The sequence below is a fragment of the Pan troglodytes genome, chromosome 18, assembly GCF_028858775.2.
Source record: "Pan troglodytes isolate AG18354 chromosome 18, NHGRI_mPanTro3-v2.0_pri, whole genome shotgun sequence".
In the NCBI taxonomy this organism is placed as follows: domain Eukaryota; kingdom Metazoa; phylum Chordata; class Mammalia; order Primates; family Hominidae; genus Pan; species Pan troglodytes.
Genome location: NC_072416.2, coordinates 40,624,787 through 40,651,408, shown reverse-complemented (window position 1 = coordinate 40,651,408; position 26,622 = coordinate 40,624,787). Strand labels below are relative to the sequence as shown.

Here is a 26,622-nt window from a genome sequence, read left to right as displayed (position 1 = left end):
TGGGAGAGAAGCCCCAGCCCTGGGATTCTCAGGTGTTTCTATTGGGTCAACAGCAATAAACAAATTACCATGGAATTTGGGCTGAGCTGGGTTTTTCTTGCTGCTATTTTAAAAGGTAATTCATGGAGAACTAAGGATATTGAGTCTGAGGGGACATGACTGACAGAACAGTGGCTATGTGTGGCAGTTTCTGACCAGGATGTCTCTGTGTTTGCAGGTGTGCAGTGTGAGGTGCAGCTGGTGGAGTCTGGGGGAGGCTTGGTCCAGCCTGGGGGGTCCCTGAGACTCTCCTGTGCAGCCTCTGGATTCACCTTCAGTAACAGTGACATGAACTGGGTCCTCTAGGCTCCAGGAAAGGGGCTGGAGTGGGTCTCGAGTATTAGTTGGAATGGTGGTAAGATGCACTATGTGGACTCCGTGAAGGGCCAATTTACCATCTCCAGAGACAATTCCAGGAAGTCCCTGTATCTGCAAAAGAACAGACAGAAAGCCAAGGACATGGCCATGTATTACTGTGTGAGAAATCCTGTGAGGGGACACAAGTGTGAGCCCAGACACAAACCTCCTGCAGGAACGTTGGGGGAAATCACTGAAGGGGGCGCTCAGGACCCATTCATCAGAGTCAACCCCAGAGCAGGTTCACATGGAGGCTGGGGTTTGTTTCCTGTCAGGATTTGGGACTTCCTCTGCTTCTGACAGTTTCTCTAGGGAAACTCTTTAATTTTAGATTTCTGTGCCCACCAATGTCATCTCTACATATATATTTTTAATCATTGTAATATGAGGACTCATTCTCACATGCACAATATGTACATTGCCACCTACAGGAATGAGAACTCCTCAACCATGGGCACCAGCATCAGAGTCGTGAGGAAGCTCAGGGGTGCCCAGTGAGTCTTCTCCAGTCAGACTCAGGACAGGAACCTCAATGGGATTCCCTGACTAGAATGGCTTTTAGGGATTTTGATTACAGCCAAGAGAGAGGCTGGACCAGGTTCAGTGTCATGTAGGACCTCACAGGTTTTATGTATGACATTTCTCCTGAAAATATTCAAATGAGTATCAGCACTGATCTGGTGCTTTCTGGTTTTCATTTTTAGTGGTTCTCGCTTTTCCATTTGCTTTTCCTGCTTTCTGGAAAAAAGGATGTTGTTCCTGTGGTCTAAATCCTGGGGCTCAAGCCCTTTCCCTGGAGCTTAGGTGGGGCTCAGGCTGTGACTCCTGCAGCCATTGGGAGAGGCTGCTGAGACTTTCTTCTCTCTCATTATTCAGGACACTCCACTCTGTTTTCTGGAGACGCATCTGGGAATGCATGTGGCCATTAGGAATGAGGGCATAAACTTCTTTGGTCAAAATGGGGTGAGGATGTGGAATTGATCCTGTGCTGTGTAAACTGTCACAGAGTCACCTTCTTCACCGGTAGTGTTAGAAGAGCCTGTAAAAGTTGTCGGAATCCAACTGGAGTCCCTTGTGTTCAAACCCTGACAAATGGAGCTGGGGAAGGCCATTTATGGAAGCTTCTCATGCACATACCCCTGAGAACAAGACCTAGCTTTATAACACTCCAAAAAACCACAAATTGAACAAAGGCAACCACAACAATAAAAGAATTACTTATATCCCTAAGAACAAGAGCTAGCTTTATAACACTCAGAATAGCCACAACTGTGCACAAAGGCAACCACAACAACAAAATAATTACTTATATCCCTAACAACAAGAGCTAGCTTTATAACACTCGAAAAGGCCACAATCTTGCACAAGGCAACCACAACAATAAAAGAATTACTTATATCCCTGAGAACAAGAGCTAGTTTTATAACACTCAGAAAAGCCACAACCTTGCACAAAGGCAACCACAACAATAAAAGAATTATTTCTGTGAAAATATCTGCACAGCAACTGCCTGTCCAACCTTACACTGATGTCAACCTTGTTATTGATGCTTCTAGCCTGGGATCGTTCTCATCAAAATGTCATTCAGGTGCTGCGTATGACAAAAATTGTGTTTTTCAGTGCAGTCATGTTCTACTAAAGCCGTCAGAGACCCTCTCCTTCACCTGTGCTGCCTCTGGGTTTCCGATCATAACCAGTACTTCCTCCTGGAGCTGGATCTGCCAGCCCCCAGGGAAGGAGCTGAAGTGGGTCAGGTGTGTAGGTCATGAGGAAGCACACAGTACCACCCACTTCTCAAGAGTCCAGTCACCACCTCCAGATACACATTCAGAAAGCAGTTTTTCCTACAGCTGAGCTACATGTGCAATGAGTACACCACCATGGATTTTTATACAAAAGACACAGAGGGGGAAGTCATTGTGAGGCCAGACACAAACCTCCCGGCAGGGAAGCTCAGGACACCAGGGGGTGCTCAGGTCACCAAGGGGCGCTCAGGACACATTAAGGCAGGTGCAAGAGGGGAAAAAAGGTGCTGGAGGTGGGGTTTTTCATCACTGACATATTTTACTCTCCACCATATTTATTCTAATGTATATTATTGTATTATTAGACAATGATATTTATATAAATATATATCCATACGTAGGTGCACCAAGTTGTCCTCTCCATCTAATGTGGACCTTGTCCTTCAGGACTAAGTCCTTGTATATATTTGAGCACCTCATAAATTATGGTCAATTATGTAGGATCTCTCACTTTTTCTGTGTCCCTTCCTCCCTTCTCTCTCACACACAAACTGACACACACAAAGAGTTCTACAACTTTAATTACCTGATGTGTTGAAGAAAATTTATTGAAGTGCAGCTTTTTCAGTTTAACTGCTGTTCACGTTGATGTAGGAATAAGAACATTGTCTTTCTCAACTGTGTAGTTCTCTAAGCTGAGTAGCACCTTTCTTTATAATACCCAGATACTGAAAGCAATCCAAATATTGATCAGCAGGTTAAGCAGTAAACACTTTGTTCTAAATTCATTCACTTGAATAATACCCACTGTTCAAACAAGTACTGCTGGAAATGTGCAACAAGGGCAAATTCACAAATACTTATGATGAGTAACATAAACCAAAGAAATACAAGTACATACATACAGTTCCACTTTTATAAATTCTATAAAATGAAAACTAATCTAAAGTTACATAATGAAAACCAGTAGTTGGCCATGGTCATGGTATGAGAAGGGAAGGTGTAGGAAGTGGAAATTACAAGACAACGAGAGGAAATTTTGAGGATAATTTTTTCTGTATTGAGAAAAGTTATGGTTATGTCATTATTTGTTAAATTGTACACATTAAGGGAAGATTGTTACTTTCTAATTTCAACTTTTTAAAATACTACAAATTTAAACATATATAATTTGGTAGAAAAGAATTTAGAGATGGATAAAATATATGAGAAATAAAAAAGAAAATCTCAGAACGATGGCATAAGGACTTCAATCATCAAACTAAAGAAATTTTAAATTTCTCAACACAGAATTAAAGATTCATAAAACCAGCTCCTGGATCATTGATTTTTTGGAGTTGGTTTTCATGTCTTTATCTCCTTCAGTTCTGCTCTGATCTTAGTTATTTCTTCTCTTCTGCTAGCTTTTGAATTTGCTCTTGCTTCTCTAGTTCTTTTAATTTTGATGTTAGGGTGTCAGTTTTAGATCTTTCCTGCTTTCTCTTGTAGGCATCTAGTGCTATAAATTTCCCTCTACACACTGCTTTAAATGTGTCCCGGAGATTCTCGTATGTTGTGTCTTTGTTCTCATTGGTTTCAAAGATCATCTTTATTTCTGCCTTCATTTCTTTATTTACCCAGTAGACACTCAGGAACAGGTTTTTCAGTTTCCATGTAGTTGTGCAGTTTTGAGTGAATTTCTTCATCCTGAGTTCTAATTTGATTATTGCACTGTGGTCTGAGAGACTGTTTGTTATGATTTCTGTTCTTTTGCATTTGGCGAGGAGTGTATTACTTCCAATTATGTGGTCAGTTTTAGAATATGTGCGATGAGGTGCTGAGAAGAATGTATATTCTGTTGACTTGGGGTGGAGAGTTCTGTAGATATCTATTAGGTCTGCTTGGTCCAGAGCTGACTTCAAGTCCTAAATATCCTTGTTAATTTTCTGTCTCGTTGATCTGTCTAATATTGACTGCGGGGAGTTAAAGTCTCCCACTCTTGTTGTGTGGGAGTCTAAGTCTCTTTGTAGGTCTCTAAGGACTTCCTTTATGAATCTGGGTGCTCCTGTATTTGGTGCATATATATTTAGGATATTTAGCTCTTCTTGTTGCATTGATCCCTTTACCATTATGCAGTGCCTTTCTTTGTCTCTTTTGATCTTTTTTGGTTTAAAATGTTTTATCAGAAATTAGGATTGCAACTCCTGCTTTTGTTTTTGTTTTTGTTTTTGGTTTTTTTTTGCTTTCCATTTGCTTGGTAAATATTCCTCCATCCCTTTATTTTGAGCCTGTGTGTGTCTTTGCATGAGATGGGTCTCCTGAATACAGCACATCAACCAAATAGATAGACAGTTAGCCATATTAATAAAGAAGAAAAGAGAGAAGAAGCAAATAGATGCAATAAAAAGTAATATAAGGGATATCACTACTGATCCCACCGAAATACAAACTACCATAAGAGAATACTATAAAAACCTCTATGCAAATACACTAGAAAATCTAGAAGAAATGGATAAATGCCTGGACACATACACCGTCCCAAGTCTAAATCAGGAAGAAGTCGAATCCCTGAATAGAACAATAACAAATTCTGAAATTGAGGCAGTAATGAATAGCATACCAACCAAAAAAAGTACAGGACCAGATGGATTCACAGCCAAATTCTACCAGAGGTACAAAGAGGAACTGTTACTATTCCTTCTGAAACTATTGCAAACAATAGAAAAAGAGGGACTCCTCTCTAACTCTTTTTATGAAGCCAGCATCATCCTGATACCAAAACCTGGCAGAGACATAACAAAAAAAAAGTTCAGGCCAATATCCCTGATGAACATCAATGCACCAATTCTCAATAAAATACTGGCAAACCGAATCCAGCAGCACATCAAAAAGCTTATCCACCACGATCAAGTCGGCTTCATCCCTGGGATGCAAGGCTGTTTCAACATATGCAAATCAATAAATGTAATCCATCACATAAACAGAACCAATGACAGAAACCACATGATTACCTCAATAGATGCAGAAAAGGAGTTCAACAAAATTCAACACCCCTTCACGCTAAAAACTCAATACTCTAGGTATCCATGGAATGTATCTCAAAATAGTAAAAGCTATTTATGGCAAACCGACAGCCAATATCATATGGAATGGGTAAAAACTGGAAGCATTTACTTTGAAAACCAGCACAAGACAACAATGACTCTCTCACCACTCCAATTCAACATAGTATTGAGAGATCTGGCCAGGGTAATCAGGCAAGAGAAAGAAATAAATTGTATAAAAATAGGAAAAGAGGAAGTCAGATTGTCTCTGTGTGCAGATGACACGATTGTATATTTAGAAAACCCCATTGTCTCAGCCCAAAATCTCCTTAAGCTGATATGCAACTTCAGCAAAGTCTCAGGATAAAAAAATCAATGTGCAAAAATCACAAGCATTTCTATAACCTAATAACAGAAAAACAGAGAGCCAAATCATGAGTGAACTCCCACTCAAAATTGCTACAAAGAAAATAAAATACCTAGGAATACAACTTACAAGGGATGTGAAGGATCTCTTCAGGGAGAACTACACACCACTGCTCAAGGAAATAAGAGAGGACCCAAACAAATGGAAAAACATTCCATGCTCATGAATAAGAAGAATAAATATCATGAAAATGGCTATACTGCCCAAAGCAATTTATAGATTGAATGCTGTCCCCATCAAACTACCAATGACTTTCTTCACAGAATTGGGAAAAACTATTTTAAAGTTCATATGGAACCAAAAAAAATCCTGCATAGCCATGACAATCCTAAGCAAAAAAAAAAAAAAAAAAAAAAAAAACAAAGCTGGAGGCATCATGCTACCTGACTTCAAACTATACTACAAGGCTACAGTAACTGAAACAGCATGGTACTGGTACCAAAACAGATATATACACCAATGGAACAGAGCAGCGGCCTCCCAAATAACACCACACATCTACAACCATCTGATCTTTAACAATCTTGACACAAACAAACAATAGGGAAAGAATTCCGGAACTATTTAATAAGTGGTGTTGGGAAAACTGGCAAGCCATATACAGAAAACTGAAACTGGACCCCCTTCCTTACAGCTTATACAAAAATTAACTCAAGATGGATGAAAGACTTATCAAGACCTGAAACCATAAAGATCCTAGAAGAAAATCTAGGCAATACCATTCAGGACATAGGCATGGGCGAAGACTTCAAGTCTAAAACACCAAAAGCAATGGCAACAAAAGCTAATACTGACAAATGATATATAATTTAAGTAAAGTGCTTCTGCACAGCAAAAGAAACTATCATCAGAGTGAACAGGCAACCTACAGAATGGGAGAAAATTTTTGCAATCTATCCATCTGACAAAGGGCTAACATCCAGAATCTACAACAAATTTACAAGAAAAAAAACCCATCAAAAAGTAGGTGAAGGATACGAACAGACATTTCTCGAAAGAAGATATTTATGCAGCCAAAAAACATGAAAAAATCCTCCTCATCACTGGTCATTAGAGAAATGCAAATCAAAACCACAATGAGATACCATCTCACACCAGTTAGAATGGTGACCGTTAAATAGGAAACAACAGATGGTGGAGAGGATGTGGAGAAATAGTAACATTTCTACACTGTTGGTGGGAGTGTAAATAAGTTCATCCATTGTGGAAGACAGTGTGGCGATTCCTCAAGGATCTAGAACTAGAAATACCATTTGACCCAGCAATCCCATTACTTGGTATGTACCCCAAGGATTATAAGTCATTCTACTACAAAGACACATGCACCCGTGTGTTTATTGCGGCACTATTCCCAATAGCAAAGACTTGAAACCAACCCAAATGTCCATCAATAATAGACTGGATAAAAAAAATGTGGCACATATACACCATGGAATACTATGCAGCCATAAAAAAGGATGAGTTCATGTCCTTTGCAGGGACATGGATGAAGCTGACAACCATCATTCTCAGCAAACTAACAGAAGAACAGAAAACCAGACACCGCTGTTTTCACTCGTAAGTGGTAGTTGAACCATGAGACCACATGGACACAGGGAGGGGAATATCACACACTGAGGCCTGTCAGGAGGTAAAGGGCTAGGGGAGGGATAGCATTAGGAGAAATACCTAAGGTAGATGGCAGGTTGATGGGTGCAGCAAACAACCATGGCGTGTGTATACCTATGTAACAAAACTGCACATTCTGCACATGTACCCCAGAACGTAAAGTATAATTTAAAGAAAGGATTACATATTCCATTAAATATATATGAGAAATCAGTGACTCCTGAATATACACATGAATACACGCTGGGTCTACCTGTATTTTTAGGGAAACACTAGAATACAGCAAAATAATGTCATGATTTTATTAAAAATAGGGGTTTATCAAACCACACCAGGCATGTCCAGCTCTGTCCTGGAGTTGGTTCAGGGAACAGGTGGGTCCTGTGTTTAGCAGCCATGACAACAAGCTCACAGCGTCAGTTCTAGTTGACACCTCAAAAAGGCGAAGGGATCTCAACTAAAATGTCATGTGGATGTCACATCTGTGGGTGCTGCATACTCCCTCGATGTGAATATGGAAAAGTTAATTACCTCTTGAGGCGTCTGTTGAGATTAGTGCTGGTCTCTAAGGAACACCCAAAATGGCTCGATAGAGCCAGAAAGCAGACTGGCTCAGGGCTTTTGTGATGGTTTCGTGGTGGGTCAGAGTGAGGCTTCCCACTCACAGGAAGGGGATTGCACAGTGTGAAACACCCACTGGTGTCAAATGAGGAAGCTCCTGCGATTCCTAATTAGATTCACATTGTGTGATAAAAGACACACAATAGACATAACTTCATGGTCGGATATCACAAAATGCTGTTAAAAGATGTGGTAAAAAGGCAACTTTAAATTTTTAGTCATTGGAGTGTGTATAACACAAAAATCATTTTCAATATTTTGTAACACATGCATGCAATAGGACAAAGGTTTGTGATGAGGGTAAAATCTCAAAAGTGTGAATCTTCCAGCTACCAAGTCATAGGGTAATAACTGATGTGTGCTGAGGGAGGAAACCATCATGCCATAGTGCTAATGGTATAACCCTTGGTGACAAGAGTTCAAGATTTTATTGAAGTTTTCATAATTTTTATTTGAAGATGCCATTTTTCAACATATTCAGATGATTGTGAGTGCCATTGATTCTGTATCATATGAACAATGGCAATACCTTCCATGTTTACATAATATTAAAAACCACGTTAAGACTGAATATTTGGTGTAATGGTGCATCACATTATTCTAGCTTCCATACTAGTTGTTTTATTTGTTTGTTTTCTCCTTTGTTGGCATTTGGTTTCAAATTCATATGTCAGGTCTCTATAACGTAGGAATTATTTATTTATTTATTTATTTATTTTCAGTCTCTGCTGAATGTCTTTTTTTTATTATACTTTAAGTTTTAGGGTACATGTGCACATTGTGCAGGTTAGTTACATATGTATACATGTGCCATGCTGGTGCACTGCACCCACTAACTCGTCATCTAGCATTAGGTATATCTCCCAATGCTATCCCTCCTGCCTCCCCCCACCCCACCACAGTGCCCAGTGTGATATTCCCCTTCCTGTGTCCATGTGATCTCATTGTTCAATTCCCACCTATGAGTGAGAATATGCGGTGTTTGCTTTTTTGTTCTTGCGATAGTTTACTCAGAATGATGATTTCCAATTTCATCCATGTCCCTACAAAGGACATGAACTCATCATTTTTTATGGCTGCATAGTATTCCATGGTGTATATGTGCCACATTTTCTTAATCCAGTCTATCATTGTTGGACATTTTGGTTGGTTCCAAGTCTTTGCTATTGTGAATAATGCCGCAATAAACATACGTGTGCATGTGTCTTTATAGCAGCATGATTTATAGTCCTTTGGGTATATACCCAGTAATGGGATGGCTGGGTCAAATGGTATTTCCAGTTCTAGATCCCTGAGGAATCACCACACTGACTTCCACAATGGTTGAACTAGTTTACAGTCCCACCAACAGTGTAAAAGTGTTCCTATTTCTCCATATCCTCTCCAGCACCTGTTGTTTCCTGACTTTTTAATGACTGCCATTCTAACTGGTGTGAGATGGTATCTCATTGTGGTTTTGATTTGCATTTCTCTGATGGCCAGTGATGGTGAGCATTTTTTCATGTGTTTTTTGGCTGCATAAATGTCTTCTTTTGAGAAGTGTCTGTTCATGTCCTTTGCCCACTTTTTGATGGGGTTGTTTGTTTTTATCTTGTAAATTTGTTTGAGTTCATTGTAGATTCTGGATATTAGCCGTTTGTCAGATGAGTAGGTTGTGAAAATTTTCTCCCATTTTGTAGATTGCCTGTTCACTCTGATGGTAGTTTCTTTTGCTGTGCAGAAGCTCTTTAGTTTAATTAGATCCCATTTGTCAATTTTGGCTTTTGTTGCCATTGCTTTTGGTGTTTTAGACATGAAGTCCTTGCCCATGCCTATGTCCTGAATGTTAATGCCTAGGTTTTCTTCTAGGGTTTTTATGGTTTTAGGTCTAATGTTTAAATCTTTAATCCATCTTGAATTGATTTTTTATAAGGTGTAAGGAAGGGATCCAGTTTCAGCTTTCTACATATGGCTAGCCAGTTTTCCCAGCACCATTTATTAAATAGGGAATCCTTTCCCCATTGCTTGTTTTTCTCAGGTTTGTCAAAGATCAGATAGTTGTAGATATGCGGCGTTGTTTCTGAGGGCTCTGTTCTGTTCCATTGATCTATATCTCTGTTTTGGTATCAGTACCATGCTGTTTTGGTTACTGTAGCCTTGTACTATAGTTTGAAGTAAGGTAGCGTGATGCCTCCAGCTTTGTTCTTTTGGCTTAGGATTGCCTTGGCAATGCGGGCTCTTTTTTGGTTCCATATGAACTTTAAAGTAGTTTTTTCCAATTCTGTAAAGAAAGTCATTGGTAGCTTGATGGGGATGGCATTGAATCTGTAAATTACCTTGGGCAGTATGGCCATTTTCACGATATTGATTCTTCCTACCCATGAGCATGGAATGTTCTTCCATTTGTTTGTATCCTCTTTTATTTCCTTGAGCAGTGGTTTGTAGTTCTCCTAGAAGAGGTCCTTCACATCCCTTGTAAGTTGGATTCCTAGGTATTTTATTCTCTTAGAAGCAATTGTGAATGGGAGTTCACTCATGATTTGGCTCTCTGTTTGTCTGTTGTTGGTGTATAAGAATGCTTGTGATTTTTGTACATTGATTTTGTATCCTGAGACTTTGCTGAAGTTGCTTATCAGCTTAAGGAGATTTTGGGCTGAGACAATGGGGTTTTCTAGATATACAATCATGTCGTCTGCAAACAGGGACAATTTGACTTCCTATTTTCCTAATTGAATATCCTTTATTTCCTTCTCCTGCCTAATTGCCCTGGCCAGAACTTCCAACACTATGTTGAATAGGAGTGGTGAGAGAGGACATCCCTGTCTTGTACCAGTTTTCAAAGGGAATGCTTCCAGTTTTTGCCCATTCAGTATGATATTGGCTGTGGGTTTGTCATAAATAGCTCTTATTATTTTGAAATACATCCCATCAATACCTAATTTATTGAGAGTTTTTAGCATGAAGGGTTGTTGAATTTTGTCAAAGGCCTTTTCTGCATCTATTGAGATAATCATGTGGTTTTTGTCTTTGGCTCTGTTTATATTCTGGATTACATTTATTGATTTGCGTATGTTGAACCAGCCTTGCATCCCAGGGATGAAGCCCACTTGATCATGGTGGATAAGCTTTTTGATGTGCTGCTGGATTCGTTTTGCCAGTATTTTATTGAGGATTTTTGCATCAATGTTCATCAAGGATATTGGTCTCCAATTCTCTTTTTTGGTTGTGTCTCTGCCCGGCTTTGGTATCAGAATGATGCTGGCCTCATAAAATGAGTTAGGGAGGATTCCCTCTTTTTCTATTGATTGGAATAGTTTCAGAAGGAATGGTACCAGTTCCTCCTTGTACCTCTGGTAGAATTCGGCTGTGAATCCATCTGGTCCTGGACTCTTTTTGGTTGGTAAACTATTGATTATTGCCACAATTTCAGATCCTGTTATTGGTCTATTCAGAGATTCAACTTCTTCCTGGTTTAGTCTTGGGAGAGTGTATGTGTCGAGGAATTTATCCATTTCTTCTAGATTTTCTAGTTCATTTGCGTAGAGGTGTTTGTAGTATTCTCTGATGGTAGTTTGTATTTCTGTTGGATCAGTGGTGATATCCCCTTTATCATTTTTTATTGTGTCTATTTGATTCTTCGCTCTTTTTTTCTTTATTAGTCTTGCTAGCGGTCTATCAATTTTGTTCATCCTTTCAAAAAACCAGCTCCTGGATTCATTAATTTTTTGAAGGGTTTTTTGTGTCTCTATTTCCTTCAGTTCTGCTCTGGTTTTAGTTATTTCTTGCCTTCTGCTAGCTTTTGAAAGTTTTTGCTCTTGCTTTTCTAGTTCTTTTTGTGATGTTAGGGTGTCAATTTTGGATCTTTCCTGCTTTCTCTTGTGGGCATTTAGTGCTATAAATTTCCCTCTACACACTGCTTTGAATGCATCCCAGAGATTCTGGTATGTTGTGTCTTTGTTCTCATTGGTTTCAAAGAACATCTTTATTTCTGCCTTCATTTCGTTATGTACCCAGTAGTCATTCAGGAGCAGGTTGTTCAGTTTCCATGTAGTTGAGTAGTTTTGAGTGAGATTCTTAATCCTGAATTCTAGTTTGATTGCACTGTGGTCTGAGAGATAGTTTGTTATAATTTCTGTTCTTTTACATTTGCTGAGGAGAGCTTTACTTCCAAGTATGTGGTCAATTTTGGAATAGGTGTGGTGTGGTGCTGAAAAAAACGTATATTCTGTTGATGTGGGGTGGAGAGTTCTGTAGATGTCTATTAGGTCCGCTTGGTGCAGAGCTGAGTTCAATTCCTGGGTATCCTTGTTGACTTTCTGTCTCGTTGATCTGTCTAATGTTGACAGTGGGGTGTTAAAGTCTCCCATTCTTAATGTGTGGGAGTCTAAGTCTCTTTGTAGGTCACTCAGGACTTGCTTTATGAATCTGGGTGCTCCTGTATTGGGTGCATATATATTTAGGATAGTTAGCTCTTCTTGTTGAATCGATCCCTTTACCATTATGTAATGGCCTTCTTTGTCTCTTTTGATCTTTGTTGGTTTAAAGTCTGTTTTATCAGAGACTGGGATTGCAACCCCTGCCTTTTTTTGTTTTCCATTTGCTTGGTAGATCTTCCTCCATCCTTTTATTTTGAGCCTATGTGTGTCTCTGCAGGTGAGATGGGTTTCCTTAATACAGCACACTGTTGGGTCTTGACTTTTTATCCAATTTTCCAGTCTGTGTCTTTTCATTGGAGCATTTAGTCCATTTACATTTAAAGTTAATATTGTTATTTGTGAATTTGATCCTGTCATTATGATGTTAGCTGGTGATTTTGCTCATTAGTTGATGCAGTTTCTTCCTAGTCTCGATGGTCTTTACATTTTGGCATGATTTTGCAGTGGCTGGTACCGGTTGTTCCTTTCTATGTTCAGCGCTTCCTTCAGGAGCTCTTTTAGGGCAGGCCTGGTGGTGACAAAATCTTTCAGCATTTGCTTGTCTGTAAAGGATTTTATTTCTCCTTCGCTTATGAAGCTTAGTTTGGCTGGATATGAAATTCTGGGTTGAAAATTCTTTTCTTTAAGAATGTTGAATATTGGCCCCCACTCTCTTCTGGCTTGTAGGGTTTCTGCCGAGAGATCCGCTGTTAGTCTGATGGGTTTCCCTTTGAGGGTAACCCGACCTTTCTCTCTGGCTGCCCTTAACATTTTTTCCTTCATTTCAACTTTGGTGAATCTGACAATTATGTGTCTTGGAGTTGCTCTTCTCGAGGAGTATCTTTGTGGCGTTCTCTGTGTTTCCTGAATCTGAATGTTGGCCTGCCTTGCTAGATTGGGGAAGTTCTCCTGGATAATATCCTGCAGAGTGTTTTCCAACTTGGTTCCATTCTTCCCATCACTTTCAGGTACACCAATCAGACGTAGATTTGGTCTTTTCACATAGTACCATATTTCTTGGAGGCTTTGCTCATTTCTTTTTATTCTTTTTTCTCTAAACTTCCCTTCTCGCTTCATTTCATTCATTTCATGTTCCATCACTGATACCCTTTCTTCCAGTTGATTGCATCGGCTCCTGAGGCTTCTGCATTCTTCACCTAGTTCTCGAGCCTTGGTTTTCAGCTCCATCAGTTCCTTTAAGCACTTCTCTGTATTGGTTATTCTAGTTATACATTCTTCTAAATTTTTTTCAAAGTTTTCAACTTCTTTGCCTTTGGTTTGAATGTCCTCCCGTAGCTCAGAGTAATTTGATCGTCTGAAGCCTTCTTCTCTCAGCTCGTCAAAGTCATTCTCCATCCAGCTTTGTTCCGTTGCTGATGAGGAACTGCATTCCTTTGGAGGAGGAGAGGCACTCTGCATTTTAGAGTTTCCAGTTTTTCTGTTCTGTTTTTTCCCCATCTTTGTGGTTTTATCTACTTTTGGTCTTTGATGATGGTGATGTACAGATGGGTTTTTGGTGTGGATGTCCTTTCTGTTTGTTAGTTTTCCTTCTAACAGACAGGACCCTCAGCTGCAGGTCTGTTGGAATACCCTGCCGTGTGAGGTGTCAGTCTGCCCCTGCTGGGGGGTGCCTCCCAGTTAGGCTGCTTGGGGGTCAAGGGTCAGGGACCCACTTGAGGAGGCAGTCTGCCCATTCTCAGATCTCCAGCTGCGTGCTGGGAGAACCACTGCTCTCTTCAAAGCTGTCAGACAGGGACATTTAAGTCTGCAGAGGTTACTGCTGTCTTTTTGTTTGTCTGTGCCCTGCCCCCAGAGGTGGAGCCTACAGAGGCAGGCAGGCCTCCTTGAGCTGTGGTGTGCTCCACCCAGTTCGAGCTTCCAGGCTGCTTTGTTTACCTAATCAAGCCTTGGCAATGGCGGGCGCCCCTCCCCCAGCCTCGCTGCGGCCTTGCAGTTTGATCTCAGACTGCTGTGCTAGCAATCAGCGAGACTCCGTGGGGTAGGACCCTCCGAGCCAGGTGCGGGATATAATCTCGTGGTGCGCCGTTTTTTAAGCCGGTCTGAAAAGCACAGTATTCGGGTGGGAGTGACCCAATTTTCCAGGTGCGTCCGTCACCCCTTTCTTTGACTCGGAAAGGGAACTCCCTGACCCCTTGTGCTTCCCAAGTGAGGCAATGCCTCACCCTGCTTCGGCTCACACATTGTGCGTGCACCCACTGACCTGCGCCCACTGTCTGGCACTCCCTAGTGAGATGAACCCGGTACCTCAGATGGAAATGCAGAAATCACCCGTCTTCTGTGTCACTCGCGCTGGGACCTGTAGACCGGAGCTGTTCCTATTCGGCCATCTTGGCTCCTCACTCTATCGGAATTTATTTAAAATGTCTTTTTGTCCATTTTGATGGGGCTTCCAGGAGACATAAGACCCTCCTCTGCTTGCAACACATTTTAAAATTACACACTAATGTGGAACATCTGTATTTAATCCTGGTTTTTAGTTAATTGACAAGCTCTAATAAGAGAAGTAACTTCTCCATTCTTGGCTGATTTTACATCAGGTATAGGAATATACCCTAGGTGAAAGTTTGTACCAGTAATATGAATTATTAAGTAATAACCTCCACCTTTATGATTTAGGTGTTATTCATCAAGAAATAGTGTTAAATCAGGAGTCTCAATGAAAGTATTACTTAAGGGATATACAAAATATGTTGCTAATCTACATAAAACAGATGTGAACACACTCTTAGTATCCAGCCATGTTTCCTGTCAACCACACAGTAACTTTGACTTCACTTGGGACTTGTTCTAATTTTCAAATTAGTTACTTATTAATCTTAATGCTTCTAGATATTATGTGTGACTATTTTAGCAGAGAGTGAAGAAAGACAACCTAGGCTGACTACACAATGAGGAAAATCACAACCTGATGAAACAGGAAGCCTCTGGAAGTGAGTGGCTCCAGGATTGAATAATTTGACAGCTCATGTGCCCAAGAAGTTTCTTTTCTCAATTTTCCACACTGATGCATCCAGAAAGTCAGCTTCACCCCTCAGGTGACTCCCATCATGCAGTTACATGGTGACAATATTCCCATGGTCACATACATATTTTATATATTGGCTGGAAAAGGGGCAGAGACAGTTCTGCAATTCTCCTCTGAAGGACCAGGAACACCTGAAGAGACCACCTCCCCTGCCCCCATGACTAGAACTGCACCACGTGCCCACATGGACACTCATCCCTGATGGGAATAATAAGACTCCATTGATGAGGCCAACTATTTTAGCATATAAATTAGTAAAGACTGATATAAAGGTTTCAACAACTAATTGAAGTCTGTTCTTCTATGTCCACCAAAGACTACAGATGCTCCAGTGATATCTTGTTTTTCTTTGCTGTGTGACTGTGTCTCTTCTCCTTGTTCCATCCTCCAGAGAATCTCTTTCAGCTCCCACAGGTGCATTCCTCTGTTATATGTAACTGACAATTGATAAATTAGTGGAAGCCCTTACACTGAAGGAAGAGTCTCTGACCTCATCTCGGTCCATATTCCTAGAAAGGCATTGTGTCCGTAAGTCTGGGTGTGACCTTCTGAGTGTTCCTGACCCTCCTCCAGATGAGATGCTCATCTGTGTGTTCTTGTCCCTTCCACTGGGGTACAGCCCCCCTGTTTCCCCCAGGTGTTCCCTCCCACAGCTCCAGTGTTCCCCATCAGTGTCATCACCTCCCAGATCTGCTGCGCCTGCCCTGCAGACTGAAGCTCTGATTCCATAAGAAAGAGAGTTATGTCTCAACAGAACTTCGTGGCAGTGACCTCTGTTCCCATCTCAATTCCTGAGGAGTTGCACCAGTGCACCTAGGGTACTGGTTTTGGTGGTTCCCCTGCAAAGTAATTTTTAGTTCTGTAGTGGATATAAGGGAGTCGAGTCTGAATGCCTTTCAAAAATGGGGGCTCTTGTTCTCTCCCAGACAGACACTTTGGGAAAGGAAGATTTTGTGACTGCCCCTTTTTGGGGGAAAGGGATTCAAGAGGATAGAAAGGCTCTTCAGTATGTGGTCCCTTAGAATTTCAAACTACAACAAGCTAACCATATTTAATTTCCAGCAATCCCATATATATTTGTATTTTTATCTTTAACAGCCTATATTTCATACACCAGACTCTGCCTTAGGTAATCTCATATGCTGACTTTGTTACTCTCTACAAGAACTTCCTTCTTGTTAAATTTAAGATTTTTTTTTAACTTCAGTTATCCTAAGCATTCAGAAATTTGCAAAATTTCATCTTGACTGTTTATCTGTTATTATTGATGTAGTTGTAAGAAAAAAAGAAAATATAATCCTCATTTATGTACATTTTCAAGTTGAGTAGTAGATTTTTAGTATTACCAGAGTAATAAAATAATTTGAACATTAAGCTGCTTAACAGAAAATCAAATTATGTTAAATTTGTTCAATGGAATACTACACAACATTTATAATAAATAATTGTCTGATACATGCAACAAGAAGGTAAAATATCTAAGTATTTTTGCTGAGTGAAATAAACCAGACAAATGAGAAGATTTACCATATAATTTCATTTATATAAATTCTGGAAAATAAAAACTGAACTTAAGCAATATAACAACAAGGTAAAATATCTAAGTATTGATGTTCAGGAAAATAAAGCAAACAAGAATATGTACTATGTTATTCCATTTTAATACATTCTGATAAATTAAATTGAATCTACAGCAATATAAAGAAGATCAGAATTTACCATTTGGGGAAATGGTAGAAGAAGGGAAGAGGAAAGGAGGCGGAATATGGAAGAATGAGAGGGAAATTTTGAGAATTTTCTGGTTCACCTTGATAACTAGGATGGTTACATCAGGTTTATCAATTGTACACTTTAAATATGTGAAGTTTATTATCAGTAAACTGAAATTTATAAAATTTATTACCAGCAAACAAATGAAACTTGCACAAGAAGTAAGTGATATAAAGATAGAAAAAATATTAAATTTCAGAAACATCTAATAATTTATCTTCGTGAACCCTAGTTCTCACCATATTTTTAGGTGAATTCTAGAATGCAGCAAAATTACACATGTTCTCAATACAGAAAGTGGGTTTCACAAACCACACTAGGCATGCCCAGCTCTGTCCTGGAGTTGGGTTAGGGAGTAATATAGGGCCAGTGGATGAGGAGCTCAGGCCCAGATACTGGAGCTCACTAACCTCAGGTATGAGCACTTAGATGCATACAAAGCCCCTCCACGTATGGGTTTACTTCGCCATCTGTAAATAGAGAAACCATTGACCCCTAAAAATATGATTTACACAAATATGTAAAAATGTAAGAGAGTGATTAGTGCAAAGTGTTTATCACAGCACAATTTCCTAATAAGACAGCAAGTTTTCCAAACACCATCATTGTCATCAGATTCTTGCAGGGCATCATTACCTTATCTGGGCACTGCCCTCTGCTCAGGCGTCCCACCCCAGAGCTTGCTATATAGTAGGTGACATGCAAATAGGGCCCTCCCTCTCCTGATGAAAATCAGCCCAGTCCTGACCCTGCAGCTCTGGGAGAGGAGCCCCAGCCTTGGGATTCCCAAGTATTTTCATTCAGTGATCAGGACTGAACACACAGGAATCACCATGGAGTTTGTGCTGAGCTGGGTTTTCCTTGCTGCTATTTTAAAAGGTGATTTATGGAGAGCTAGAGAGATTGAGTGTGAGTGGACATGAGTGAGAGAAACAGTGGAAATGTGTGGCAGTTTCTGACCTTAGTGTCTCTGTGTTTGCAGGTGTCCAGTGTGAGGTGCAGCTGGTGGAGTCTGCGGGAGGCCTTGGTACAGCCTGGGGGGTCCCTTAGACTCTCCTGTGCAGCCTCTGGATTCACTTTCAGTAACGCCTGGATGAGCTGGGTCTGCCAGGCTCCAGGGAAGGGGCTGGAGTGGGTTGGCTGTATTAAAAGCAAAGCTAATGGTGGGACAACAGACTACGCTGCACCTGTGAAAGGCAGATTCACCATCTCAAGAGATGATTCAAAAAACATGCTGTATCTGCAAATGAACAGCCTGAAAACCGAGGACACGGCCGTGTATTACTGTACCACAGACACAGTGAGGTGAGGTCAGTGTGAGCCCAGACACAAACCTCCCTGCAGGGGCGCGCGGGGCAACCAGGGGGCGCTCGGGACCCACTGAGGACGGGACAGGTCCCAGGAGCAGGTGCCGGGAGAGGTTTCCTTTCTCCTCAGCTGGAAAAGTCACATTTATCTTCGCAGGACTCTGGAGTCTTCTAGGCTGTGATATTTTGTTACTTATATTTATTATGAATTTTATCATTAATATTTAAATTTTAGTAATTATTAAAATTCTACATATTATTATATTTTTAAGTATATACTTTCAAGAAATAAACATTCCTAATTGTTTGCACTGATTCTTCCAGAGTTTTATTAACATTTGTTGACATCAGCAACTACATAGCTATAGGGACAAAAATTTATACCCATAGAAAGATGTATAAATACACAGACCAATGCATATATATGTAGGCATTCATATTAAACATTACAATGAAATGATAAAAAAAGTTTGAAAAAAATCAAACTTAATTAACTACATTATTAACTTTTAATTATTAAATTATTACAGTAATTCATAATTGATTTCCCAGATTTTCAATTGTTTACATCAATTGGTTTCTATTGGTTCATTTAAAATAGTACATTGGTCATTTTAAAGAGCTAAGAGTAAATGTCAAATGTTGTCACAATAAAAGATAAAAATGTGAAACAATGAATGATAATTATATCAGTTATTTCTTAATTATCTTAGTTATTTCATACTGTATTCACAAATCATAACATTGCCCTTTACCATGTACATATAAACAACCATAATTTGTAAATTTGCAATAAAATTTTTATTGTAATTTTTTATATTTATCCCAGATTATAATCTTTTTCTTCACTTCCAGATCTCACTGGATTGTCTCAAGAGCCCCATCCACACCACTGAGCCCTGATGAAAGGCTCTAGGCTGTGGCCAGGAGAGGCAGTCTCTTCTTCCAGAGCACACTCTGTTTGAGGGGGAGATGTCATCTCTGTCCTTGAGGAGCCCCAGCTGATGGGGGAGCTTTTGCCCTTAGGAAGCTCTCAGTCTGATGGGGAAGACGCTGTCCCTGCCCTCAGGAGGCTCTTGGTCTGAGAGGGGAGACATAATTCGTTCTCTCTGAGTGCCCTCAGTCTGATGGGGGAGACACCGTCCCTGCCCTCAGGAGGCTCCCAGTCTGATGGGGGAATATTGGCTCTGTCCTCAGGAGCCCGGTCTAAGGAGGGTGGCTCAGCCCCACTCCCGAGGGTAAGGATTCCATTGCCACAGTCTGGACAGTGGGCCAGTCACACTTGACAGTGGGCATGTTGCCAGCAGGACCCTTTGGGATGTGTCTGAGCCTGGAGGTGAGTGGCACGGGGGCTGGCAAGGCTAGGGTGGAGGCAAGCAGGTTCCGCTGTCTGCCGCCTTCACACCTTTCTCCTTCCACATGCATAGATGAGCCCACCAGCCCCAGCACTGACCTCCAAGCCAAGCATGTCCCTGCCTTTGCTGTGGTCTCCAGTGCCATGAACTCAGCTGCTGTCCTGGGCACCAGCCCATCTTCCCCAACCTTCACCTTCACCCTCGGACGGCATTACTCGCAGGACTGCAGTGAGCGCTCCCCACACCCCCAGCCCCACCCTTTCCCTCGCTGCCCAGTCCCAGGGGTCTCTGTTGGGTCTGCTGCTTGATGTCTGGCCTCTTCCTCTGGTTTCTGCTTCTCCTGGGGCACCTTGGGAGAGTCACCTCCTGCCCCTGCCTAGAAGGGAGGGCTCTGGGAAGCCCCTGACCTGCTGCCCCGCTGACCCTGAGGCCCAATGCAGGCGGCTTTGCAGGCAGCATCAAGGCTGGCCGCCGCTCCTCCTACCTGCTGGCCATCACCACAGAGCGCTCCAAGTCCTGCGATGATGGACTCAACACCTTCCGCGACGACGGCCAGGTTCTGCGGTGAGGCCCTGTCTGGACATGGGGTGGGGTGGCCACAGCCACCCTGGCCAGCTGCTCTGGGGCAGGGCTTTTGGCCCTGGGGGTCCTCTATGCATGGGACAGTGTGCCTCCCCCGCTGGAAGGCTTCTGGGCTTGGGGTTTGGTGGGTGACGAGATAGTGAGATCCCAGCTTTGTTGCCCACATCCCTCACCCTCGAACCTCGCTTCCCAGGCACCTGCCAAACCGCATACCCAGCCTGCCGTTGCTCCGGAGCTTCTTCACAGATGGGGTGAGCTGCAAGTGTGTGTGCGTGCGCAGGAGTGAGGGTGTGGGGAGAGAGGGTGTCAGGGAGGTGGGGCCACAGCCTCGGCATGGGGGTTCCTGCTCCAGCTCCTGCCTTCCCCCTCCTCCCTGCACCCCTCACCCTTGTGTCCACCGCGGGACCGGCCCTCTGCTGTGGGCCCCGACATCCCTGAATGACACCATGCAGCCCCACCCCGGGGCCCCCATCTGGACTGCCTCTTTCCAGACCCATCCCCCATAGCCACACGACTCACTTCTCCACTGTCTTCGCGGCTTTTTAGGTCTTCCCTCAAATTCCAGCCTCCGCTCCTGACATTTCACGCCTCCCTTCGCTACTCTGTTTACCTCCTCAGCACGCCTCATGCACAATTGATGTTTCCCTTCCTCCCTGCCTGGCTCCCCAGCTAGAATAGAAGCTCCCCGAGCTTATATTTGGGGCTTCATTTGTTTCCTTCACTACCCTCAGTCAGTATTTGCATCACGTCTTGTCTTCATGGGATGGGGTCAGGGTGGACACTGGAAAGGTGTGGCCTGGACACAGGGTTGAGATTGGTGGACAGGTGGAGTTCCCAGCCTCAGGACCTGGGGAGGCAAGATCAGGCCTGTGATAGCCCTGGCTGTTTGTTTGTCTTGAGACAGAGTCTCACTCTATTGCCCAGTCTGGAGTGCAGTGGCATGATCTTGGCTCACTGCAACGTCCACCTCCTGGGTTCAAGCTATTGTCCTGCCTCAGCCTCCCAAGCAGCTGGGATTACAGGCGTGTGCCACCACGCCTGGGTAATTTTTGTATTTTTAATAGAGACCGGGTTTCACCATGTTGGCCAGACTGGTCTTGAACTCCTGACCTCAGGTGATCCACCCACCTCGGCCTCCCAAAGTGCTGGGATTACAGGCGTGAGCCACCGCACCTGGCCTCAAGTGATCTTCTTGCTTCGGCCTCCCAAAATGCTGGGATTACAGGCATAAGCCATCACACCTGGACATATTGTTGTTTTTAAAATCATATATATATTTTCCATGCATGATTTTTCTTTTTTTTTTTTTGAGATGGAGTCTCACTCTATTGCCCAGGCTGGAGTGCAGTGGCACGATCTCAGCTCACTGCAACCTCCATCTCCTGGGTTCAACCGATTCTCATGCCTCAGCCTCCCGAGTAGCTGGGATTATAGGCATGAGCCCCCACACCTGGCTAATTTTTGTGTTTTTAGTAGAGATGGGGTTTCACCATGTTGGCCAGGCTGATCTTGAACTCCTGACCTCAAGTGATCTGCCTGTCTCAGCCTCCCAAAGTGCTGGGATTACAGGCATGAGCCACCGTGCCCGCCCCACCTTTCCCTGGCTGTTTTTGATTCTAGATGGACTGGAAAAGCCATCTTGATGTCAAGCGCTCTGTCTCATTGGTTGGTTGAACACCCCGGTGATATTGGCACCTAGCTTATTTCTTATCACTTCTTCTGCTTATTTAACTCTCCCTTGACTGGCGCCCTCTGGCTGGAGTCCTGTTGACACTGTCACTTCCTCTGTTTAACGCCTCATGGACATGACTACCTGCTCCACTCACTCAGCCTTTGTTGATGTTCCCACTTCCCCTGTTTATTTAACTCCTCGTTGACACGATCACTTCCTCCATTTCCTTAATTCTTCTAAGTCTATAAAGTTACGGGAGGCTCCGAATTGGCTCCTCTAGCGTGGTGAGGCGTGTGGTCTGCTGACAGGTCATAGCCTTTCCTCCTTTCTGGCTTCTCCTTCACGTATGTCTCATGACCTCAACACAAGTGGTCCAGAGAGGACAAGCAATGCCCATGAGGTCGCACGGCACATCGGGGTGTAGCACAGACATATATCAGGACTGTGCGGCCACAAGTGGTCCATGGGGTTCCTGAGATGCTGGCGTTGTGGGAGCCACCCTAAATTGTCCTCTGTTGTCTCCCTGCAGTCCTTGGATAGCTGGGGCACCTCTGAAGATGCTGACGCTCCTTCTAAGCGACACTCAACCTCTGACCTCTCAGATGCGACCTTCAGCGATATCAGGAGAGAAGGCTGGTTGTATTATAAGCAGAACCTCACCAAGAAGGGGAAGGTAAGATGGGTGGAGGAATGAGGTGGAAGCTGGCTCTAGCAGAACCCTCCAGCCTCTCCTAGGCCTACCCTGACAGCCTCTGGAGCCAGAGAGAACCAGTGTAGGTTGTTGCATGAAGGATGGAGGTTAGATGCTAGGAAGAACTTCCTGGCAGGGAGATTTAAAGAACTTATGTAAAAGAAGTTAAAAAGAGAGGTGGATTTTGCTGTGGGATGGATCTGATTGAGTCGTGCTTGGAATTCTGGCAAAACCACCCCACAGTGGCCCTGGCTTGACAGGCTATCCTGAAGATGGCCGCTGGGGCTCATGGAAAACAAGGAGCAAGGCCGGGGTGATTTCCGTAGGAGAGTTAAGGCCCAAGAAGATGCAGGCAAGCCATCAAAGGGCTTAGTGTTCATCCTAAGGACAACCAAAAGCTCTCGGGGGCTCTTGCCAAGGGAGTTACAGCTTTAAAATATTCATTTGGCTCCCTGGGAGTGAGTTAGGGAGGGGCCACGCTGGAAGCGAGAAGACCAGTTAGAGCCACCGTGGAGATCCAGGTGAGAGGCAAAGGGGGCTTCGGGGAGTACTTGGGGAGGGCCTGGGAGGGAACCAGCAGGACTCTGAGAGAAGGGCAGAGCCCCTGGATCCATGGGGTGCAAATCCTGGCCCCAGGCTGCGCTGTGGGCTGGAGAAGTGGGAGGAGAGACCACTGCCTTCCCTCCCGGCAATTAGGATGAACCCAGGTTTGACTCTTGACTACATCACTCATTGCTCTGAGAGCCTGGGTGACTCACCTGGCCATGACTCAGTGTCCTCGTCTGTAAATGGAGCTAACAGTAATCCCTAGCTCATAAGCCTATTGCTAAGGATTAAATGAGATGATCTAAGTAAAGGGTTTACTCAGTGCCCGGCACTTGAAGCTGCTGTACTTCTGCTTACTGCTATTTGTTTTCTTTTTTTGAGATGGAGTCTCACTCTGTCGCCCAGGCTGGAGGGCAGTGGCGCGATCTCGGCTCACTACAACCTCTACCTCCTGGGTTCAAGCAATTCTCCAGCCTCAGCCTCCTGGGTAGATGGGACTACAGGCACTCACCACCAAACCCAATTAAATTTTTTTTTTTTTGTATTTTTTTAGTAGAGACGGAGTTTCACCATGTTGGTCAGGCTGGTCTCAAACTCCTGACCTCAAATGATCTGCCTGCCTTGGCCTCCCAAAGTGCTGGGATTACAGGCATGAGCCACTGTGCCCAGCCCACTTACTGCTATTTGAATTTTCTGCCCTGCCTTCTGGGGTCTTGGGGGTCCCTGGAAAGAACATAAGCTTTGAAGCAGACAGACTTTGAGTTCCTATCCAGCCACATATCAAGCACATGGCTTTGGGCACCCCACTGACCTTCCCCGAGCCTCACTTTCTGATCTGTACGATGGGAACAATGTTATCCTACCTCAAGGGCTGCTGTGGATTAAGTGAGGGTGAAGTCAAGGCGGGACTGATGCGCCTCCGTGGAGAATGACTAAGGCCTCCCTGCTCGGGAGCCTCTGTGGAGGTTCTGGGGAGTTAGTGGTGAGGGAGCCAGGGCAGCCCTGCCCTCTTGGGGCTCCTGTTGCTCCTGTTGAGCAGAGAGAACGCATGTGGCATCATGGTTCCAAGTGCACAGACTGCCGTGACGCCCGGGTGCAGGGGCAGGTGGGCGTGGGTAGGGAGGTATCCAGAGGCTGAGACACGAAAGGATAAGAAGCCACAAAACTGGGAGACAGTGGAGGGGCCTGACAGGGAAGATGTCTCCTTAGAGGGTCCTGGGGAGAGGTGGGGAGAGGTGTGCTGGGAGCCAGGGCGAGAGGTGGAAGATGAGCTGGGGAATTGGGTGCCTGCCCAGAGTGTGGGGCCTTCATACCCAGGAAGAGCCTGTCCAGGGTTTTATTATTTTATTTTATTTTATTTTATTTTATTTTATTTTATTTTATTTTATTATCTATTTTTGAGACGGAGTTTCACTCTGTTGCCCAGGCTGGAGTGCAGTGGTACGATCTCAGCTCACTGCAACCTCCGCCCCCCGGGTTCAAGCAATTCTCGAGCCTCAGCCTCCTGGGTAGCTAGGACTACAGGCACCTGCTACCACACCCAGCTAATTTTTGTAGTTTTAGTAGAGACTGGGTTTCACTATGTTGGCCAGGTTGGTCTCGAACTCCTGACCTCAAGTGATCTGCCTGCCTCGGCCTCCCAAAGGGCTTGGATTACAGGCGTGAGCCACCGTGCCCGGCTCTGTCCAGGGTTTTAAATGTGGGCTGGGGCTGGCAGGAGACTGGGGTTATGTCTGTGACTGGAGGAGCCAATCTCATTGCCCTTGTCCAGGTGAATGAGGCTGGGGGCCCCGACCCAATGCAGTGGTGTGGGGCTGGGTGGAGCGGACACTTTAGAGAGAGATTCCATGGGAAGGATGGCCAGGGCTTGCCAGCTGCTGGGAGGTATGGAAGGAGGAGGAGGCAAAAAGGTTCCTGGATTCCTGGCGTGGGCTGAGGGAGGGTGGTGGGTGGTGGGACCCTCCCTGGGCCATGGCACACTGGAGGAGCAGGTTTGGGGAGAGGAAGCCAAGTGGCTCCACTGGGGCTATGTGAGTCTGAGGGCCCTGGGACAGACCCCAGTGGAGATGTCCTGGGGACAGAGGCTCTGAGGGCGTGGTACTAGAGGGAGACCCACCTGGGGACGGCCTTTGTCTGTCAGCACCGACGAGTTACATGTGCCTCTGTGCAGAGGCTCGAAGGAAGAAGGCAAGAGACCTGGCTGAGCCTTGAGAGAAGTGGGGGGGCCGGGGAGGCCAACAGAGACCAAAAAGAGCCAGCAAGTTGGTAGCGACCCGTGGGGTGGGAGCCATGAGGCAAGGAGGGACCAGCCGCGTGCACTGTGCGAGGAGAGCCGCATGTGGGCCAGCCCTTCCAGTCTAACGTGTGAGCCACATGAAGGGTCCTTGTGAGGGTGGCTGGCTCCTCCTGCCAGGGAGCCTGACCCTCAGCTCCTGGGGGCCCTGAGCCCAGTTCAGGGACAGGAGCTGTCCCCTTCCTGCTCACTGGCCAGTTCTGGAGGACCAGGCCTCCACTCCCTTGCTGGCCAAAACCCGATGTCACTTGTTCCTTTGGTGCCGTGGCCTGGACGTTAGAGGAGAGTCTTCAAGTCAGCCTCAGGCCCTTGGTCCACCCAGGCCGTGGGCACCCTCTCTGTGCTCCCTCCCAGCCCCAGCCTCTTTCAGAGACACGGACTGTCAGGCAGAGGAGGGAAAGGGACAGTGACTTGTCCCCGCAGCCTCAGCCCCAGCATGGGAGCTGCATGCAGCCTTGGTGACCAACTCCCTCACTCATTTACCAGCCGGAGACACTGAGGCCTGGGAGTGCAGTTGACTTGTCCTAGGTCATGCCGCTGGTTTAGCCTCAGAGAGGTGCCCTTGTCACCACCTCACTGTCACATTAAAATTCTCCCTGGAGGGCTCTGCTGTTTCCTACTCTGAATGTCCCTGTCCCCCTCCAGCAGTTCTGTGATGAGCAGGGCTCACAGCTCAGGATCCACATGATGGGAGGCCAGATGTGGGCTGTGCCCATCTGCCAGCCACGGGATCTCTTTGTCTGGTTTGTTCGGAGAGCTGAGGCCTGTGCTGGATGTGGAGCCACCAGCCAGCAGAGAGGAGCTCTTGGTCTGATGGGAGATGGAGCTCCTGCCCTCAGGGTGCTCCAAGGATCATTAATTCATTTATTCAGCAAATATTGATGAGCGCTTGCATGCTGCTGTAGGCCCTGGGATATGGAAATGAGAGGACAGATGAGCTCCCTGTCCCCAGGACAGCCTGAGGCTGCAGTAAGTTCTTGGAAAGGATCAAGCTGATCAGAAGCGGGAGCTGCATTGAGGGAAAAATATGGCCAGAGAAGGCCTCACTGAGGAGGTGACATTGGTGATGCTGGAGTTCAGATCTGAAGGGGAAGAAGGAAGCAGCCACATATAGAAGTGAGGGAGGGGGGCTTAGGCAGAAGGAAC

General features: G+C 44.4%; 1 protein-coding gene across 1 annotated transcript in view; it reads left to right on the top strand.

Annotated features, from left to right (window-relative positions):
* Positions 1–399: 399 nt before the first annotated feature.
* The window catches only part of LOC745694 (Uncharacterized), an 81,050-nt gene continuing 54,827 nt past the window's right edge, over positions 400–26,622 (top strand). The window contains exons 1-9 of the mRNA XM_063796335.1: positions 400–528; positions 18,013–18,335; positions 19,645–19,673; positions 19,765–19,920; positions 20,133–20,256; positions 20,468–20,525; positions 22,476–22,619; positions 24,223–24,288; positions 26,122–26,219. Coding sequence (XP_063652405.1) covers positions 400–528; positions 18,013–18,335; positions 19,645–19,673; positions 19,765–19,920; positions 20,133–20,256; positions 20,468–20,525; positions 22,476–22,619; positions 24,223–24,288; positions 26,122–26,219 — 1,127 coding nt within the window. The remainder of the gene's footprint in view (positions 529–18,012; positions 18,336–19,644; positions 19,674–19,764; positions 19,921–20,132; positions 20,257–20,467; positions 20,526–22,475; positions 22,620–24,222; positions 24,289–26,121; positions 26,220–26,622) is intronic.